General features: G+C 40.3%; 1 protein-coding gene across 1 annotated transcript; it reads right to left on the reverse strand.

The window, feature by feature from the left end:
* Positions 1–4955: 4955 nt before the first annotated feature.
* Positions 4956–19943, reverse strand: impact (impact RWD domain protein). The gene is made up of 11 exons (XM_088313443.1): positions 19749–19943; positions 18594–18722; positions 18430–18482; positions 18252–18314; positions 18059–18144; positions 16492–16614; positions 16079–16173; positions 14212–14285; positions 13863–13953; positions 10287–10421; positions 4956–5135 (listed from the first exon to the last, which is right to left on the reverse strand). Exons 1-11 carry the CDS (start codon positions 19797–19799, stop codon positions 5073–5075), a joined length of 963 nt encoding a protein of 320 aa, XP_088169569.1. The 5' UTR covers positions 19800–19943; the 3' UTR covers positions 4956–5072.
* Between the last annotated feature and the right edge of the window lie 191 nt (positions 19944–20134).

The raw sequence follows: 20134 nt of genomic DNA on the forward strand, positions 1-20134 counted from the left end.
TGCAGCGTGAAAATAAAATACAGTCACCAACGCAGTAGCCGAATAAAATTGAATAAAATCAGAAATCGAAGCGATCCATAGAACGGGAACTCAACCCTGCCAACTCCGCAGCCCCATTTTATTTTATTGAATTACATTTTTATGCTTCGGCCCCTTTCAAACACACCAGACTCCAAAATACACGCCCCCCCCGGCCCCCCCGTCAAATTTGTCAGTCGCCGCGCGTGCTCTTTTATTGTGAAGTAAAGCGAGCATCCGGCGGCGGCGGCACCTCTTTGTCCTCACCCTCCTCATCACCATGCCTGCAGTGTGCAATCACAAACCTTGAAGAGGTCCACTCCACGTGAACTTGTCTAAGCCTCCGCTCCATTTAGGGTCCACCACATGACAAATGTGCTCCACCCGACCCCCCTCCAGGCCCCCCAAATGAAGATGAGGGATCCCTCTTTATGACCCTGCACGTGTGCGCTGACGATGAGATGAACACATATCAATATGAGAACATCGAAGCTGAGAAAAGACTGCTTTGTCTCCAGGCTAAGACGCAGTGTCTTGTTTTCCACTGATTTATTTTCAAATTGGAGCATCCGAATCAGAGCCCCCGAGTGTTCAAAGTCTAATAACAAATTGTCAAAGACGCCAGCGTAGTCATCCACTGTGTAAAATATGCAAATCCACTTAGAAAGTTAATAAATGAAGGCTACATCAGCTAAGCTTGCTGTGGCATTAGTAGCCTGTGGTAATCATGATTATTATTATTATTAGTAGTTTAAACGCATATTTAACACGGAATAATCTTTTATTGTTGCTCTGGCTTTTGGATAGTATCGGCTAAAAAACAAAAAAACAAAAAACAATTCTTGATATTGTGCTGCACATGATTGCTCTAAAAAAAAAAAAAAAGAAATGCAATTTTTGGGCTAAAATATTCATTTAAGTGGGAACAACTTTCAAATCTAAATTGCAACAATGTTAGTTTGCGCAACAAATCAAGCTGTTCGCTCCAAAACAATTTGCTGAGTTTTTAATTCCACCATGAAGTTGGAAAACAATAAAACAGCCAGTCCATTTTTACAACAGCACAATTTAAAATATTTTATTAAATTGCTTAAAGATTTGATTTCATTTTGCTGTAATTTTGAGTTTAGATACACTTTTTTTTTTTTAAAACGGTGCATAAAATAAGCAATTATTCAACATTTTGAGACACAAAAAGAACAGAAAATGTCCTCCTTTTTAAAAATAAATTCCCAAAACAAAATAATTGTATTTGTTGCAAAGCGACATAATGTTTAATACGCTGTTTTAATGTTTGACATTGTGGCTGTCCAATGAAAAGCATGCATCTACAACATTGGTGTTTTTTGTTTTTTTATACAAAAGCAAAGTTAAAAAAAAAGAAAAAAAAAGCTGAATTAATTTGAAAAATAAATAAATAAATCATCCACTTTAAAAAGAGCTCGTTTATAATCATCCTGTCCAAAATACATTGTTGAATTATCATATTTCAGGCCTGTAGTCAAAATGTCAATATACTATTATTGCATTTATCCTTCGTGAGAATTTTGTTGTTGTTGTTTTTAATACACCTCCCAAAAAAAAAAAAAAAACTTCAACATTTGGAGCTACATGATTTTCACGGAGAAATTCTGCATTGTTGGAACTAGAGAAACCTTGGTTGTATTTCAGCCACGTCGGCAACGTGAATAAAATGGACTTTATAAAATTCAACTTCATTTAATTTTGGAGGCGAATGTGCTGCTAACTCGACGGCTTTGTGTGAGTAACAACTGGCTGACATGAGGGCCACGCAGCCTCACCACCGATCTCTCGGCGGCCCGGAAAGCTTTTCTGTCTTTCTTTTATTGGACTAAAATTGGTGCGACTAACAGGGTGACCACGTTAAGAGATGCTTCTCATTTCATATGACGGTACATCGTGCGCTCTCATGTCTACAAAGAAAATGTGTGCGTCATTCATTACACTCAACCACGCACACATTGAATATTCCAGAGAGCAAGTACAGCAAAGCGACAAAGTCGTAAAAAGTGAGAAATTTTCCCCGGCTAAAATATGCGTCTGAAGCTCCTTCATATACTTGGAAGGTTAAAATGAGCAACTGCCAATCAAAAATGCACGAGCTTTCAAATAAACTAGATAAAGGTTGCGGATTTTATACGTACGGGAGATCCAGCCGGTCATGACGAATGAAAATATATTCTTTATCGTTGCCGTTGGCTGATATGGCGGCAGTTTACGGTATGTGCGCTTGTTTTTATTATACTGGCTCCAGAACGCAAAACAAACTGCAATGACTGTATTTTGCGAACTATTAGCCGCTACTTTTTTCCTAGATTTTGAACCATGCGGCTATTAAGACGGCGCTGCTTTTCTGTGGATTTTTTCTCACCACTAGGGGCGCTCTATCATTCAGAAAATACGCTAAAAAAATCTCTATTTTGTTTTTCTCTTGTGTCTGTTCTGTTTTAATTAGCAAAGTTGTTGCCGTGTTAAAAGGCACTTTTTTAACAATCTATTCATGCATTCACAGTACAATATCGTTCTGTACATGCAGTAAACAACAATTTTTTTTCAACATAGAAAACTGTGGCTTATAGCCTGGTCCAGCTTGTATATCTTTTTAAAATTTAATTTAATTGTATTTATTTATTTATTTTATTTAATTTTATTATTTATGTAGTTATGTAATTATTTATTTATTTTTTAAGAGTTACAGAGGCTTATATACAGATGTGCCTTATATTCCAGAAAACATCGGAAGGCCGGACGAGATTAATGGCATTTTTATTCATTTCAATGGGGAAAAAACGACGCGCGGAGAGTCCGTGTTGCCAAAATTCCGTTAGTCAGTCCATGATGCGATCGATCTTTTCCGGCAGACTCTCAAAAATAATCAGCCTTTTTCCTTTAATCTTGCTCGTTTCCTGTTTTTTTCCCCTCTTCTTCCCTTGACAATCACGCCAGGCTTTGTGGTCCAATAAACCACCTGAGTGAGAATTGAAAAATGAATGAATGAATAAAAAAACAAATACAGTTCGGTATATTGTGTGTGGAGGTTCAGAGAAAAAAAAAGGGGACAGAGTTCCTATTTTTCGGTTGCAGGTGTCGGTAGGTGTGCGGCGCTCAACTGTTTCCAACGGTGAGTTATTTATTATTTAAGATATTATTGCAACAATCGTGAGCGTTTGATGCGATAACAATTGATCCCAAAGGGAATCAAACGTGAGGTTGTGCTCAAACTTGGGACTTTCCACCGTAGTTGAAGCAGAATTTTAAAACCTCAGCTCTTGCCCACGAGCCGACTACAAAGGTAGATAATTCCCACCAACCGCAACCCGTGTTGGCACTGCTCAGCTCAAGGTGCTTCCCTCCCGAGGATAAGTAGCCAAGCTCAGTGGGGATCATATTCTGGGATTATCGCAGCCATCCATGCAATAAAAGTCAAACCAGAGGCAACGTTCTGCCGAGACGCGTTTGATGGCTCATCCTCAATGTCGACAATCGCTCAAGATGATCCTCTTCTGGCCCACCAAGCCTTGTTGATTTTAAACGTCATTTTCTTCCGCGGGAATTTTCATCCAGTAAACCGTGTCGATTTAGTCTCGCCCATCTGTCTTGGATACAAGAACGGTTTAAAAAAATTAAGAGAAGCACGGGCGCCGGGGACAACAGGTCCAGATGATGGCCTCCATTTTGGTTTAATTGGTTGGACATTCCAAAGAAAATACATTAAACCGGTAACATTTCATTTTTGGCAATGTGCACACACGTTAGCTAGCTGGGGAGTATTCACGATTAATCATGGAATTTTTTGTAATTAATTAGTCCAAAAAAAATAATCACTAATATATATATATATATATATATATATAAATAAATATATATATATATAAATTAAATTAAAGTATATGCATAGGATTGTCGATTGGTTCTTCACAAGCTTGTGGAGAAAATCTGGGCTGACAGGCTGATGATGATGATAATGCTAAGTTTGTGGAGGCGTACTCGCAGCTCCTTGCAATTATTCTCACATGAACTTTACACGTCGAAATGAATACGCCATCTTTGAACACCCCCCCACCACAACCCCCGTCCCCACAGAGCAAGACGACTAAACGCTGAATTAAATCAACATTTAAAAAAAAAAAAAAAAGAAGGACTCGTGAGGGCGATACACGCCGAGAACTAAGCAGACGAACCCGCGGATATTTATAGGAGACAGTCGAAATATGCCTAAAGCCAACAAGCGAGCGTTTTTAATATTCAGATTATGTGCCCCCCCCCACTCCTCCTCCCAGTGAGGAAGTGACTTCCAAACAGAGGTGAGGGAGCCCCTCCACAGTGAGACCCCACACTGCATGCAAAACACTCGCCAATGACACTCTCAACTTCTCCGAGTCAACTTTGTCTCTGATTCACCGGAAGATGAAATAAATTTGGATTGGGAACGAATGCCGACGGGGGCAAAGAGAATCGTCCGCAATTACATATTCGAGCGTTGATCATTTCAAATGATTTGACAAAAACTGTCGGTGTGCTCAGAGAAAACCTCAACCTCGACATCTTTTTTTTAATGAGTACACCCACATTCATTAATTGGACAAGTACAGCGGATATATTTTATTTTTTTAAAAAGTTGAACCACTCCTGTTCATGTCGTGTTTTTGTAACATGAAAAATGAGAGCAAGATAGAGCAAAATATATATGAGAGTAATATCACCTACAACCTGTAAAACTCTCAACTGAAAAAAATTATCATTATCTCCAGCGAGGGGAATTAAAAGAACAAATTGATATATATATATATATATATATATATATATATATAATTTTATTTTATTTATTTATTTTAAAATTATTTTTTTTATTTGTTTTATTATTTGGGTATTTTTTTGGGGGAGGTGCAATGGAAATAAAATTGAAAGGCTTCAAGTGAAATGATGTAGGCCTTTAATATTTGCTAAAATGCTTTCAATTTCACATTTTGTCTGCGTAAAAAACAATAAAGGCTGCAAAAATTGAACTTGATTAAAAGTCTTTCTCGGCATAATCATTTTGTCTTCTTGCTTTTTAGCCGCTTTGCCTTCCCTGCTGATTTGGCGGCGACATCATCCTGTGAAATAACAAAAAAAAAAAAATATATATATATAATTATGTTAGGCAGTTATGATTATGCTTCCTATGTTCCACTTGACTTTTTTTCCCCCCGTTTTTGGAGTAGCACTTTGGAGTTTTTGACAGACACTTGGGCTTTTCGCCGCTTGCTGTGTTGCCGTCTCGCTGAAATATTTTCATGACAACCTCCAGATTGGCCCGTGTGGCTTTTTCTCGGTATGCCCGTAATTGCGTCAAACATTGCACTCGTTGAGCGCTCTTGTACTAAAAGCCTCGCTTGGCCTGTGCACCAGCGTGAACTTTGAACCCCAGTCGGATGGACGACATCAGCCGATAGACGCAGAAGCGAAATAATCCAGGCGAATCTCACAAAGCCGACGAGGCGTGAGCTCATTTCACCTTCGCCTGCAGCCGTATCTTCCATCTTTTATCAGACGGCCGTTGAAATCAATACGCTTCTCGTTGCAAAGCTTTCAGAATTGATTGAAAAAACGAGTCTTTTAAACGGGGTTTGGAGAAAAACAAAAAAAAAAGTGGGTCTTTATCTTTTCGGCTCCTCTCACCATTTGTTCAATATGCATTATGGTGGCAAAGAACGAGAGCAACTGCATGTCACGTTCAATTTTTTTTTTGCCGCCCTGCGTTCTCATTGGTTGTTTGGATACGACTGTTCGAGATGGAAAGCGGTCTTATCTGTGATCGCCCGGGCCAACTTCACATCACTCGCAATTGCCTTAAGAACATACGTTGAGTACGTCGCTCTTTAGTGTTCACGCCCACAATGGCGCAAACTCCCCTTTCTAACTGGGCGCATCTTCAAAAATACCAAAAAAAAACCCTCCACTGACGTGAGCAATTCAAATGTGCTTTGCTTCGCTAGACTTGTGCTGAGCACGAAACTCGGGCAATTTACATTTAAAGGTCCTACAGTGACAAGATTAATTGATGCCCCCTACTGGCAGAAATGTATTCATGCCGTAACTCTTTATGGACGATGCTACAATTTTCTTCATTCCTCCATCCAAAGCACCCACTATAAATTTTCTCAGCCTTGCTGGAAGATGACTGCAAACAAAAAAGTTGTGCTCCTGTACTCGTTAGAACCTTAAAAAGAACCGTCTGGTCAGCACAAGGGGAGAAAATTAAATTGCATGCTGTAATTTAATTTATTCATTTATTTTTAAATTTTTTTAAGTGATCACAAAGCAAACTTGGACAGCTAGTTTTTTGTGGTAAACACAAGAATGAGGCAAATTGGCATGTCGGCGCTCTTGTTGGGGTTTTCCGTCGGCCATAAATCACAATTGCGCCAATAAAAGACTTGGCACGTGGTATGTTATTTTAATTCCTTCTTAATTAAATAGGCAGGTCTAAGATCAGATTAATGCGCCACCGCTTAAACTCCCCCCAACAAGGCCAATGTGGCACATCATTGAAGAATAAATCTAATTAATCACATTAATCGGGACATTGAAATGGGCCACAAGGCTGATACGGTTGCCACCGGCTGGCTAAAAACAACAACACTGTGATTAATTTGATTGATTATCTCCGCTCGGGAGCCTCGGGTCAACTTACGGGGTACTAGTGAATACCGGGACAATCGAGGGAGCTGGCCGCCAAGTGGGATTTGGCTACGCCTGAGGAGTTTCTCCTCGCAGCGGACGCTACCTGGAGTGACAGTCCATGCGGGAATAGTGTGAATATCCAATCGATCACGCGACATTATAAGCGCACGGGTTTCGACGTCGCCGTGGCGGTTTGCACGGCGGATAATCAGCATGCGATTAAAAGTGCAGATTGGGCCTGTGATTGCGTTCCAAATGCAAAATTGAAGCGGTTTGGAAATCCTCCAAAAATGGAAACTGAGGTGATCTTGGGTTTAAGTCGTGGTTTTTCTTACCGCTACAAAAAAAAAAATCCAAGAAATAAAATGTGGCTAGGAGATTTTTTTTTCATGGAGAAAAGTCATGATTTGACATATTTTAATAAAATAAATCATCTAATCTACAAAAAAAAATTGGGGATTTTGGGAAAATGTAAATATTATGGAGGGTAAAAAGTAGCGATGGAAAAATGAAGCTTCAAATTTGCTTCATGAACCAGTTGTTGTATTTTTTGAGTCCTGTAGATGGCACTGTTGGTTTAAAAAATGGTTTTAGTGTGCTTTCAGCCCAATATTGAACAGAGAATGCCATCTAATGGAGTCCGAAAATACTCCAACTGGTTCATGAAGCAGATTTGAAACTTCATTTACCCATCACTAGTAAAAAGACAATCAAGTCCCTTTTTTTAGTGGGGGAATAAAGTCCTCCTGATCCGAGAATTAAACTTATTTTTTGAGAAAAGCAGCAATTTCAAGCAGTTTGGGTGTGTATGAGAAAAAATATGAGATAAATAAACATGAAGTAAACTTGATCATAATTACTAAATAATATGCATTAAATAATGAATACATTTTGAGTGGGGGGGGGCAGTCATGAGAAAAAAATATTTTTGGCGGGAAACACTCAATACAAGTGTATTTTTGAAGCATGCAGCTTGACTGAACGTTCAGCTGGCTGTTAAAGCGGAAGTCAAGCATCCTTTTTTTTTTCTTAACAATAAACTGACAGCTTTTTGATGTCTTTGTGTGTGTGTGTGTGTGCGTGGGGGTGTGTGTGCATGTGTGTGAGACTACCTTTAATCTACTGTACGTGTGATGTTGCAGCTCAAAAGCTCCATCATGCTATCAACGCAAAAAGTTTACGGAGCACAAAAACGGCTTCAAAGCGGACCGGCGGCCGACTTTGGGGAGAAAGCGTTTGATCTCTGAAAGCAGACGCTTCAAAATGGTGTCCGAATATGAGTGCACTTCCTGAAGTGAGGAGTGGCAAAGACAGAGACGGGTTATGCAAGTCTCGAGTGTCGAGTCAAGTCCAAATTCATTTTGTTCTGGACGGGTCAAGTCAACTTTCTAATGCGGTTTAAAGCGCCTCTCGTACTCAGGGGCAAACATTTGCGACTGCAGGCGAAGGGAGAAAAATGCGCGTTCACGTCAGGGTTCGTTCAAGGTCGCAAATGTTCGCCAGACCTTGGCCTGTGCTTCGCAAAGAAATTTTGAACAGGTTCAAAATAAAAAAATCACTCAAAAGGTTGGCGAACATTTTGCGACATTGAGCGAACGTGACGAACGCTGACCCGCAATTGTTCGCCGCTTACGTCCCAAAACTTTGTGACTGTGCATTTTAATCAGAGGAGGCTTCATTTTTCCAGGTAAGATATTTTCATTTTTTGTTTTGAAGTTTAACCTATAAAAGTTTTTTTTTTTTTTTACCATGCGTCGTAATTTATAGCTCTGACATTTCGGAGAAAATAAATACCTCCTGCTGCTGATATATTGCAAAAGAAGTCCAACTTGTGGTGAAAAAAGGGAAGAGGTTGCCTGAGGTATATCAGGGAAACTAATTCACTGCACACAACATGCTTGAAGTGTGAAATTTGCTAACTACATTCATTTCGCAGTTCCCACGCAGTCGCTTGCATTCGTTGTCAAAGTATTTATCGCAAATCCGCTCAACTTGATTTATAAGAGCACTTTGAAAGCAACCACAGCGGCGTACAACATGCCGTACATAGTTAAAACAATAAATAGTAAAACACTAAAACAAGGCGGAGTCAAAAAAATCAAAATGGAGAATACAAATTTATCCGTCAAGTTTCAATTCTTGGATTTAAATTGAATTGACACAGCAAAAAAAAAAAAATAATAATAAAATTGTGAACCTGTGGTAATACCATTCCTTCAAAATGGTCAAAACGGCAACTTTAGAATTTACTTTGGTCCTCCAGTACATTTCAGGTGCATTAGTTTTTTTTTTTTTTTTTTTTACTTAGGTCGTGTAAATTATTTTTTTTTAACATAATCTATCGTTCTACTGAACTCATTCACTACCAGAGAAGTAAAAAGAAAAAAAAGATTTTTGACGTCTTCAGCCGTCAATGGCAGTCAATGGTTAAATACAGCGTGAGTACCATCAACAAGCTCAACAAAGTACAACAAGTAGCTTTGTCGGCATAATCTCCAAGCACGTCGCTCTTTTTTCAGCAAGCTGAGCGTCATTCAAAGAGCGCGCCGACGACGCGACGCGTAATGTCCGCTAATGGACGCCCTCGCTCGGCGGGGTAACGCCACTTGTCACGCAGCCGCCCGACCGGGTCCTTGAACCCGACACTCAGTCGGCCCCGGAGGCCTTTTTTTGCAGTCGCCGCGTGATGCTATTATGGTGTCAATACGACACAGCGGCACTCGCTAACGTCTGTTGGCATTTGGCCGGCGTTAGAAGTCATATCAGAGCCTCACGGCAGCATTTGTGGGGAAGTTTAACACCTGACATTCAATTTTAATGCCATTTTGTGTCACCATGGGCCAAATTGCGGAGAACTGGCGATACTTGATAAAACTCAAAATATTGAATATTAAATTTAATAAATACAAAAAAAAAACATGAATTTATTGATTTCATCACATTCAAAATCCTATTACAGGCTTGTAACCTTCATTCCAAACAATTTTTGAAACCTTGACCCTAACTTGAAACCCAAACCTAGGTTTGAAAATCTCTGGTAATTACAAAAATAAATCAATAAAATAGACAAGCTTGAAAGCCTATTTTGATGCTCGCAAACTAACACAGGCTTGAAACGCAAATTGGAAAGCCTACTATGAAATGCTAACACTTGTTTGAAACCCTAATTTGGGCTTCAAGCCTGAATTGTAAACTTTAAACCAGGATTAAAACTCCAATTAAAAAAAAACAAAAAACTAAACCAGGCTAAAAACCGCAATATCATTTATTTAATTGTCTTAATATAAATATTTATATATAAATATTTATATATATATATATATATATAATGATGATATATATAATAAAATAATAATTAATATAAATATTGTATCTAACTTTATTTTCTATTTAATTATTTCATCTTTAATTAATCCATTTTTTAGAGATATAATTAAATTATTGTTGTATTTGGACGGGAGCGGGGAGTTCTCTTATCTCATTGCCCACTGAGTACAATGACAATAAAGGGCATTCTGATTCTGATTCCTTTGCAATACTTCTTAAAATATTTTTTTTTTAAAACTGTAGGGACGACTCACCGATGAGGCGGTGTATCCCTCTTGCACCAGAATGTTTCGAGCGCAGTTGTTGATGTGCTTGAAGCGGTCAGGACCCAGCAGAATCCCTCCATACCACCGGGACACCACCACCAGCACGTTACGGACGTCCAGAATCTAGAGCGGGACATCAAACCGGAGATATTATACAAGTTTGACTTTTTTTTTTTTTTATATATATATATATATATTGTGAGTCACACCAACAAAAAAAACTTTTCAACTATAAATAAAGATGCATTGTAAAAAAATGTTACTAGTCAAGTTAACAGATAGCCTAGCATCTTCTATTTCTACTTCTGCAACTTCTCTTTCTTAGTACCACAGCAGATATCGTTCTGCACGTGGAGTGCTGCGTACGAGGGCTGATTCGAGGGCCGGACTAAAATCGAACCTTTTTTTTTAAATTGATCACCCCTTACCCCAGAAATGGGCCATATACAGCCATATTTTTCTTTCTGACTGCTGCGTGTGAACCTCGCTTTACACGCAAGTATTACATCAGAGTCGCTTTTAACGTATCGTACGGTTGGCCGCGTATCGAGATGCGTATCACATCGGCGTCACTGACGAAGATGCGCAATCCCTGCCTTGTAACAAGCGTCGCTGAAGACGGATTAAAGTTTAATCCTCTCATCAAAGTCCCAGTAAATCACTAATCATGATATCCCTTCCGGTTTTAAAAAGCTCAACTCGCACAAAGAGTCCAAGCCTTCGGTCACAGGGAGGAGCAGCGGGCACGACAGCGCATCTGGCAAACCCAAATTATTAATCAGTGCCTTCTTTTATTCATCGCGGTGCACTTGGATGCTCACGGGGCGGAAAAGCACCAATCAAGAATGAGCAAACGGGAAGAAAGGGATGCTTGGAGAGCAATGAGATTAGAGCAGAACAGATTAATGCCAAAGCACTTGATGTAAATTGTCCCGCGTCGCAAGGAGATGATGAACGCGTGCGTTCACTCGCCGGGACGGAGGGAAAGATAGAAAGTGTCACTTTGAGACAGGAATGGAGCACATCGACAAGTCTTCTCTTCTATGACATCGATCAGATGGCTCGGAATTTAAAAAAAGAAGGATTTGACGCCAACTATGTGGAACAGCAGAGCGAGAAATTTGCGGGATTCAATTTAAAGGTTATTGGTAGGAAAGGATATTCAATTTGCTGCGGAAGAACAACTGGAAGGATTGCTGACATGGGTTGCTATTTGCTATTTCCAGGGGAGCAAAAGTATTTGGACAATGACGCAATTATAAATTTAACCCTCTAAAGTCTGGAGCCTGTTAACTAGTGATGGGTAAATGAAGCTTCAAATCTACTTCATGAACCAGTTGTAGTATTTTTGGACTCCAGTAGATGGCACTCTCACACTAAAACCTTTATTTAAAACAACAGTGCCCTCTACAGGACTCCAAAAATCAAAAAGAAGCACTCAGCACCCGTTTCATCCTCTAACCGCAAACGAACGTGACCTGCGACGGCGTTCACCCGCCATGACTCGACAAATTCGGCTAATGAGCCCCGGCGAAGAAAACTTTATAATGACTCTATCGCGTCTTCATAACTCGTGCCGCGCTCGCCTTCTGTGTCGCTTATCCAAATAATGCCCAGACAATTACTCGTGTTTGCGTGGGATTGTGAATCACAAAGCCCTCTGACAACAGCAGCCCCCCCCCCTAAAAAAAAAAACAACAACAGCAGCAAGCATCTCTTTGATATGAGAAATGAGAAGATTAATATCATCTCTGCAGGGGAACAGATTGTCACATTAAACAATATGGAAATGCTGCAAGTTGTGTCATCATTTGTGTGAAGCGCAGCATGCTCCCTTTATTTACCACTTGCATTTAGTCTGTGACCAAGCACTCAAATGACTAAAATATATTTCCCCACTCAAATTAATCCATTTATTTGTTCCAGCACCCAAAAATGTTTTTTGTTTCTTCTTATCAAGAGTCACTCACTGCCAGCCATTTTAAAGCATTTTTACATCTTCAAGCCCCACACAGGATTTTGTGTTCAATCGTGATATTAAATATATGTGCACCAAATCTATCAAAATTCAACAATAGACTCTCAACTTCCACCAGGAAAAAACAATGATGGTGCCTTTTCTGTTCTTTTATAATCAGCAATAGAACTAAGGTAAGTTTAACAAAATGCAAACGTTTGTCCTAGTGCAGGAGTCTCAAACTCATTTTTGTGGACGGGCCACATCGTAGTTATGTTCGCTCAGAGGGCCAGACTGTGAAACCATATAAATGTATGATCACCTTATGTAATCACATTCACACAACAAATTGATGGAAAGCCAGTTTTGAAATCAGAAGCCTGTAAGTAATTGTTTGTTCAATTGATTTATATTAATATTTAAATACCAATATTTTAAAAGTGGAGGATGTGTAACAAATAAACGGCAATATCTCATATCACAATGTTGTTAAAAGCAAAAAAAAAATCAGCTTGAAACAGGAAGTTGACGCACACGATTTGCCCTTCGCGGGCCACATAAAATGAGGTCGCGGGCCAGATCTGGCCCCCGGGCCTTGAGTTTGACACCTGTGTCCTAGTGCGATTTCTAAAATGGTGCATCGCTGCCATCTACTGGTGGTTGTGTGTCAGTAAAGTTTGAAATTTAGAGTGGAGCAGTATTACACACTCCCTTAACAATCTGTTAAAAAATGTAATTGACTAAAATACTCGTCAATGGCAGTAAAAATCAAAGGAAAATACAGTTTTAAATCAGTTTGAATTCTGTTACGTGCCACTAGAGGGAGCCTGCGTACCACTAGTGGTACACGCACCACACTTTGAGAACCACTGGTCTGGTACACCCGTTTCATATTTGTTTGAGAAATTCTTTTATGAAGGACCCCCTAAAACCGGGTCGAATTTGGTCACTTCAAACCAAAATGGCTGACTTTCGGAATCTTTGGGTTCTTGAGACTGGTTTCTGATATTTGGTAGACATGTCTAATTGTCATATCACGAGTGAAATTGGCTTTGAGGGCTCAATTTCCCCCAAATTCGAAGCTGGTGTGAGCACCTGATGCACTTCTCGTGCATTACAGGCGGAATATCCATTTGCGGAAGGCGACACACTTTTAAAAGGTCAGCAAACTAGTGCAGACAGCGAGCAGCGGATCGTGGGAGGCTGCGGAGAGCTCCGCCCTCATTAACGATCACACTTTAAAAGGTTCGGCAGACTGTGGAAAACGAACACGTCGTGAGCTTGAAACAGACACAATTAGGAATAAAACATTTTCTTTTGGGCGCATCAGAGAAATTGGACCGTGGTACATCCCAGCCTAAACTTTGCTTCTGAGTCTATCAGAGGTCCCTAGCGACCGACACGTCGGATATTTGGTACCGGGGCGGCATGTTCAACTACTCGGCTTGGTCATGCGATAGTGATACCAATGCAAAGAAAAAAAAATAAGTCTACAATTTGTTTTTTTTTTTTTAATGAATGTTCTCTGCTCAAGATGTTCGTCGCAGTGTTTTCAGCACGTAACAGAGTCCATGCTGGGGTGAGTGTGCGCTTAATGGACTGCTCACCTGCAACAAATGGAGCAACCTGCCACCTGCTGCTGTCTCGCCGTCGTCCTCGCAGTCCTGCAGGAAGCTGTTCTTGTCCTCACAGTAGATCCTAAAACACACACACACACACACACATTGAGTGAAAATTGTTTGTCAACTCGTCACTGAAGTCAGCGTTAAATGTCAGCAACTCCTCCCCGGTTGGCCAAGCAGCGCTTCTGCAGATCCGCAGAGAAAGAAGAAAAAAAAGAAATCTACGCATAAAGGCAAGTGTGTGACTGTTAAAACACACACACACACACACACACATTTTGACCTTTAATTGCGACATTTGGAGAAGAGGAAAAGGCTGGCGAGTGTCACCGACCTGTACGCGTAGATGTTGTGAGTGGCGCTGGCAATCTTCTTGTTGTCGTACAGTCGCTCCAGCGCGGCTTTGACCTGCCGCGCGCCGCACAAACGAGCATCAGCGCTGGGCGCTCAGCCCTCAAATAAAATGGCAAATATGTCACGCGCGGGCCGAAGGACAAATTTAGGAGAGGCGGAAAAGATGACAACATTAGGTAACTTTTGAGACACATTTTTGGTCAAATCCTTAATTAACTCTTGACATTTAAAAAAAAAAACAAAAAAAAACAATTGTCAACAAATGTTTGAAACCCTAATTTGAAACCCTAACCAGACTTGAAACTCTAGTTTGGAACCAAAAATTAAAAATCATAACCAAACCCTAATTTAAATCCCTACCCTGTTTGAAATGTTAATTTGGAACCCTACTCTTTGTTTGAAAAGCCCAATCCAAGCTTGAAACCTTCATTTGAATCCCTAGCCCCTGTTCGAAACCCAAATTTGAAACCTTAACCAGACTTTAAACCCTAACCAAGGCTTCAAACCAATCAATTGTTTTTAAAACCGTAATTTGGAACCACACATTTAAACCCTAACCACACCTTCATTTGAATCCCTACCCTTTGTTTGAAGCCCTAATTTGAAACCCGAACCTTTGTTTAAAGACAAACCCAGATTTGCAACCCTACTTTCATAGCCTAATGCAGGTTTAAAATCTTCATTTTTCTTGAAACCCTCATTTAAAAACTTAACCATACTTGAAACCCTACCCAAGGCGTCAAAACCAAATTCAAGCATTTTTTTTATTTAAACCATACTTGAAACCACAACTGTAATCCCATACTCTTTTTTTGAAACCGTATCCCTGTCTTGAAACCCCAATTTAAAACCCTAACCCTTGTTTGAAAACCCTAACCGAGACTTGAAGCCCAACCTCAAAACCCTAACTCTGGCAAATAAATTTCATTTCAAAAAGCCTTGCCCTTGTTTGATATCCTAATTTGAAATTCTAACCCTGTCATAAAATGATTTAAAACCTTAATTTGAGCCTTAAAACCCTAATTTGGAAGTGTGAAATCCCAACCAAGACGGGGAAAGTTATTGATTAAAGGACCTCATTTGCCAACACTCGTAGTGACTAATTTTGAATGATGGACATCTATGTCAACAATTTCTTGATAGGCAAAACAAATGACTCCAAAGTCCATTTACCCCGCCGTGCACGCGCAGACACGGTGGATTCATCTTAGAAAGCCACTAAGGGTACTAAAAGGGCACACGGAGCAGTCGGCAAGCGGCAGCTGGCGGAACAAATGATTTTTTTTGTGGCTTTTTTTTTTTTGTTTTTTACAGGAACATCTGAAGCCAAATTGAACACTTCCAGAGCGCTGCAACGAGATGAGATGTAAATGCATCACACTCTGTTAAACCGCCGCCGCCGTCTGCTCGTCGCAGCAGCTCCAAAAACAGAATTTTTTTTTTTTTATCTAGAGTGGCACTTCCCAGCTAGCGGAAGGATGCTCTAATGAAAAAGCTTTGAGATGGATTATGTTAATCATACATTTTGAAGGATGACAAGATGATTTTGTTTTTTATTTTTATTTTCTCACCCTTCGAGAACAACGAGGCACATTGATAGCATGGGCCAAACACACACTTGTGGTAAAGGGAATTGCGCAACGGCAGAACACGTCTTCGGAGGTCTAGGAACTCTAATTTGAAACCTGACTGGAACGCATAAGCCAATTTGAAACCCTAAATCTTGCTTAACACCTTACTTTGAAACGCTAACCCTTCTTTGGAACGCCTCTCAAGGCTCGCTGTCAACACTTGGACAGTGTGTGTGTGTGTGTGTGTGTGTGTGTGTGTGTGATGTGGAACATTACCTGTCCTGGCGTCACAACAGGAGCCAGGTGAGGCTGGAAGGTGCTGCGGCGATCCGTGATGCATTCGCCGTGTTTGATCGGCGCCGCCTCTTCATCTAAGTCGGGACAGGTCCTTACGTCAACGAGCAGCTCCTACACTGTTTTTCACGGCGTGTGTGAGGGTGGAAGTGTGTGCGTGTAGGGGTGTGTGTGCGTGTCAGTGTTTTTACGCACTGGTTGATTTTTTTTTTTTTGACTAGGTGTGTGTGCTTAAGTCTGTTTTTGCCGTGTGTGTGGTTGGGCACGCGTTTTTATGTATGTGAGTGTTTCAGTGTCTGACTGTGTGTCCGTGAATTTTTTTTTTTAATGTTTGTGTGTGTCTGTTCAGGTGTGTAAGTGTGATTAAGTCCATTTCAAGTGCATGCTCGCAGTACCGTTTGCAGTTTCCAGAAACTGTTGCTCCTCCTCTGCACTCAATGTGAGGCCTGTAAAGTCCGGCAAATCTTGGTCATCCACGTCCTCCTCTGCGGTGACGGTCGCCTTCTTTGACTGCGCCACTGCAGTTGGGAAAAGAAGAGACTTATTTGAAGTAGATGTCAAGTGGAAGATTAATATTTTGTTAGTGACAGCAGGAAAAGCGAGCTGTTTTTAATCAGTGTCAAGAGGGGGGGGCGGCCATTTTGCCAATTGCTGTCGACTGAAAATGACATCACAGTTGCTCTTGGCTCAGATAACAACCAATCACAGCTCGCCTGTGTTCTGTCCCTTTTTTTTTTTACCCTAAACTTGTCAAATACAAAAATTAATAAACATATATAAAAGCTCAACAACAAAAAAATACTAAGTAAAAACTAACAAAGGTTCCAGAAGAAAGTCAATTCAAATGAACTGACTTTGAAAACCAAGCCACACTCACTAAAATCTCTCTCTCTCTCTCTCTCTCTCTCTCTCTCTCTCATGTGATCTTTGTAAAGTTTGCACCTTTTCATTTCCTAACTCAAACCGCCCGCCTCCTCACCCCAGTAACCCCCCCCCCCGCTGAGTCCTCAAGCGTGGCAACACCAAGAGCCGTCAATCAGGCATCTTGGGTTAGACTTATTACCACATGAATCCCAAGAAGAGGATGTTCTCTTCCACACAACAATGGCGGCTGACCATTAATAGCCCCAACACTCCATCCGAGGTTGTTGATCAAAAGGAGCGTCTGCTGGGGTAATGGACTCCTTCGGGATCGGCCCACAGATGACAGCTTCAGAAAGGCACGTATACAAAATCTTTCATTTGTGCGGTCGACCCCAAAAAATGCTGTCAAGGAAACGACGGGCATTATTCATTGAAATGTGATGCCGTCACTCAAAGTTGGACAGTGCGCCAACAGGCTTTTGTGCTCGCACGATTGCACCACATTTTAGTATATCCATGCAGGAACTTCAGCTACAAACAAGGAAAATGTTTCCCCTTTTTTTTTTTTGGCAGAGGCGTAAGCTGAGAAAGGCTGCTCGCAGTCTCCGAGCCCGCCGTTTTTGGAGCGCCACAATAACATGGCGTTTGCCAGAATCTTTTATGCAAATGAGTCATCAATGTGACGCGGGGACAGATCGAAAGACGATTGCATTGCGTGGCCGCTTGCAGGCTCTGCGTGGTAAGTTTGCGAATTGCGTATTCTGTTGACACGGTGCTATGAATCCACCTTGTGTCACGAACTGGCGGATACGTATGATAAATATCATATATATATATATATTTATTTCTTTTTTTTAAAAACATCAGTTGGGCCTGAGTTCATAGTAGGGCTGAACAATGAATTCAAGATTTCTTTTAATTAGATTTAATTTCAAACTTGTTCAAGTGCGTCAAAGTGGTTAAAAAAAAAAAAAGAAAAAACATGTTTCACTTATTAATGAAGCTTTTTTGCAATTCTTTTGGGGTCTGCAACATAACCCCCATGAGAAACGTTTTCTTTTTTCGACTACCTCGTGTCAAACTGCCTTTCCGTCTCACCTGTTTCAGAGTCTTGAGCCTTCTCGAGCAGGAATTCCCGGATTTTTTCCACCCACATGTAGAGGATGCTCTCCCCTGCATGCTCCCTGCAAAACATTCAGCGGGGAGACTTTTTTGGTTCAGGCGGGGCAATCGCAGTGGGCTTCTGTTACACCCTCTCGTCAAAAGCCAGACGTGAGAGCGAGGCACTCACACGTAGAGGTCTTCCAGGCTGTTGGCCAATCGAACCCTCTCAGAACCCCGTAGCCACGCCGCACTACAAAAAGCCGAGAACAAACACGGGGTTATCAAGTGGGGCCGACGAGAGGCTTGTTGTCGGATAAATTCGTCAGATTGCCTGAGAATTAAATTTGAAAGGCAAATGCACTGACTTGATCTGGTAGATTGGCGGGGCCGCGCTGGGATAATCAGGTGGGAGAATTATCTAGAGGAGAAAAGGGGGTGGGGATTCGGGGGTGGTCATTATCCAGATTGGAGGGAAAAAAAACAGATGCCTGTTTGTTTTTGCTTTTTTTTTTTTTTCTCGTATCTGCACCTGCAAACACGCTGTTAGTTTGGTCTCCTCCATATCGTTTGATATTTTGATGCAAAATATTCTGGACGCCTCGTCGATGACACACCATTCGTCACCGTAGATGGACGACAGAGCCTCCACCTCCTCCATCTGAATCAAGTGACAATGACACATCAATCACATCACAATATTTACCTCCTCATCCTCCGCAATGAAGACCTCAAAAGTATCACAAATGCCACATTGAGTGTCGCATCAATACAGAGCAAAAATGTTTAGCCTGCAAAAATGACTCAAGCGATTATGGAAAAAATAATCATCACTATTAATTTTTACTGATATCAAAATCAATATTAATAAACATGATTATTCATTAAATTCAAAACTTTGTATTCATTTAACAACCAAACTAATACTATAATATATACATGAAGTACAACAATAAGTTATTTATTTTATTATTTGCTGTATTTTACTACATTCATGTTACTTTACAAATGTACATTACCGTATATTGTTTTACAAAAAAGGAGGCATGGTTATTTCCGGTTGAAATTTTGGAGTAAATTCTGTGGTTTTTGAATTATGCTTTTTGTTGCTGAGATTTACCTTTTGTTTCACGTAGTAACTGAAATGAATGAATTAAAAATAACAACTATTGTTACAAGTAGTCTGTTTCTGTGTTTTGCAAAATTCCAAATGAAAGCAGTGTTTTGAAAATGGGACAATTCAGAAAGTTATGGAAGTTTTAAACTCAGATTCTACAAAAAAAAAAGTCACACCTAAAATCTTGACCCATATTGACTTTGCGTAAAGACGATGGCCAGAAACTGAAACTGCTTTTAAACCGTCAGAATTTTCTTAACAAATGTCACAAGAAAACGATTCTCACATTTCTGTCTAATAATGCTAGTTTCGTGTAAATGAATTGATCTTTACAGTACATTCGTGCGCACAATAAGCATCCTTGCCCCCCCACTCATGTTTGTTTCAATTCTTCTGCATTCGTATGCATGATTGCAAAAGAATACAATATCATACAGTTCTGGGCAATATAAACTTTTTGTTTCTTGATCCTCAAACCATCACCCATCAAACTTTTACACGCACAAATAAAATGAAAGAAAAGAAAAATGACATCTCGCCAGGTGGATGAAACACAAACATGTCCCTTACTTGTGACTGAAGATCATCGCCTTCATTCTCTGTACTTATCGTGTCGGCCATCGAAACATCACGACGGGGAGGGGTGGAAAAACTAATGAAAGAGTCTTTATAAATTGAAAATTTGCGAATGACGACGAATTACAAGTGGTCGTTGGCACACGTGAACACGACGAGGGTTCGATTTCCGGGTACAAACAGCTGTTAAGCGTCTTTAGGTTTTCGATTTAAACCCTACAAAATAAAAGTAATGAACACTATTACGGAGTTCAGGGAGAAGTAAAAACAACATCACGCAGTAACATGTCGGTATATCAATACATTCGTGTATGTTCAAGTTTTGAATCCTTCTAAAATGCCCTTCTGCGCCGAATAAATCAGCAATACATTTATTTTGA

Source organism: Idiotropiscis lumnitzeri, chromosome 13, assembly GCF_059441095.1.
Source record: "Idiotropiscis lumnitzeri isolate Australia: NSW breed Sydney's pygmy pipehorse chromosome 13, RoL_Ilum_1.0, whole genome shotgun sequence".
Classification (NCBI taxonomy): domain Eukaryota; kingdom Metazoa; phylum Chordata; class Actinopteri; order Syngnathiformes; family Syngnathidae; genus Idiotropiscis; species Idiotropiscis lumnitzeri.

Coding starts and splice junctions, on each gene's coding strand:
- impact (XM_088313443.1), bottom strand. CDS start 19,799: ATGGCCGACACGATAAGTACAGAGAATGAAGGCGATGATCTTCAGTCA. Junction 16,615..18,058: donor GGCTCAAGACTCTGAAACAG/GTGAGACGGAAA, acceptor TCCCAACTGCAG/TGGCGCAGTCAAAGAAGGCG. Junction 10,422..13,862: donor GGTTGCTCCATTTGTTGCAG/GTGAGCAGTCCA, acceptor GTCCCGCTCTAG/ATTCTGGACGTCCGTAACGT.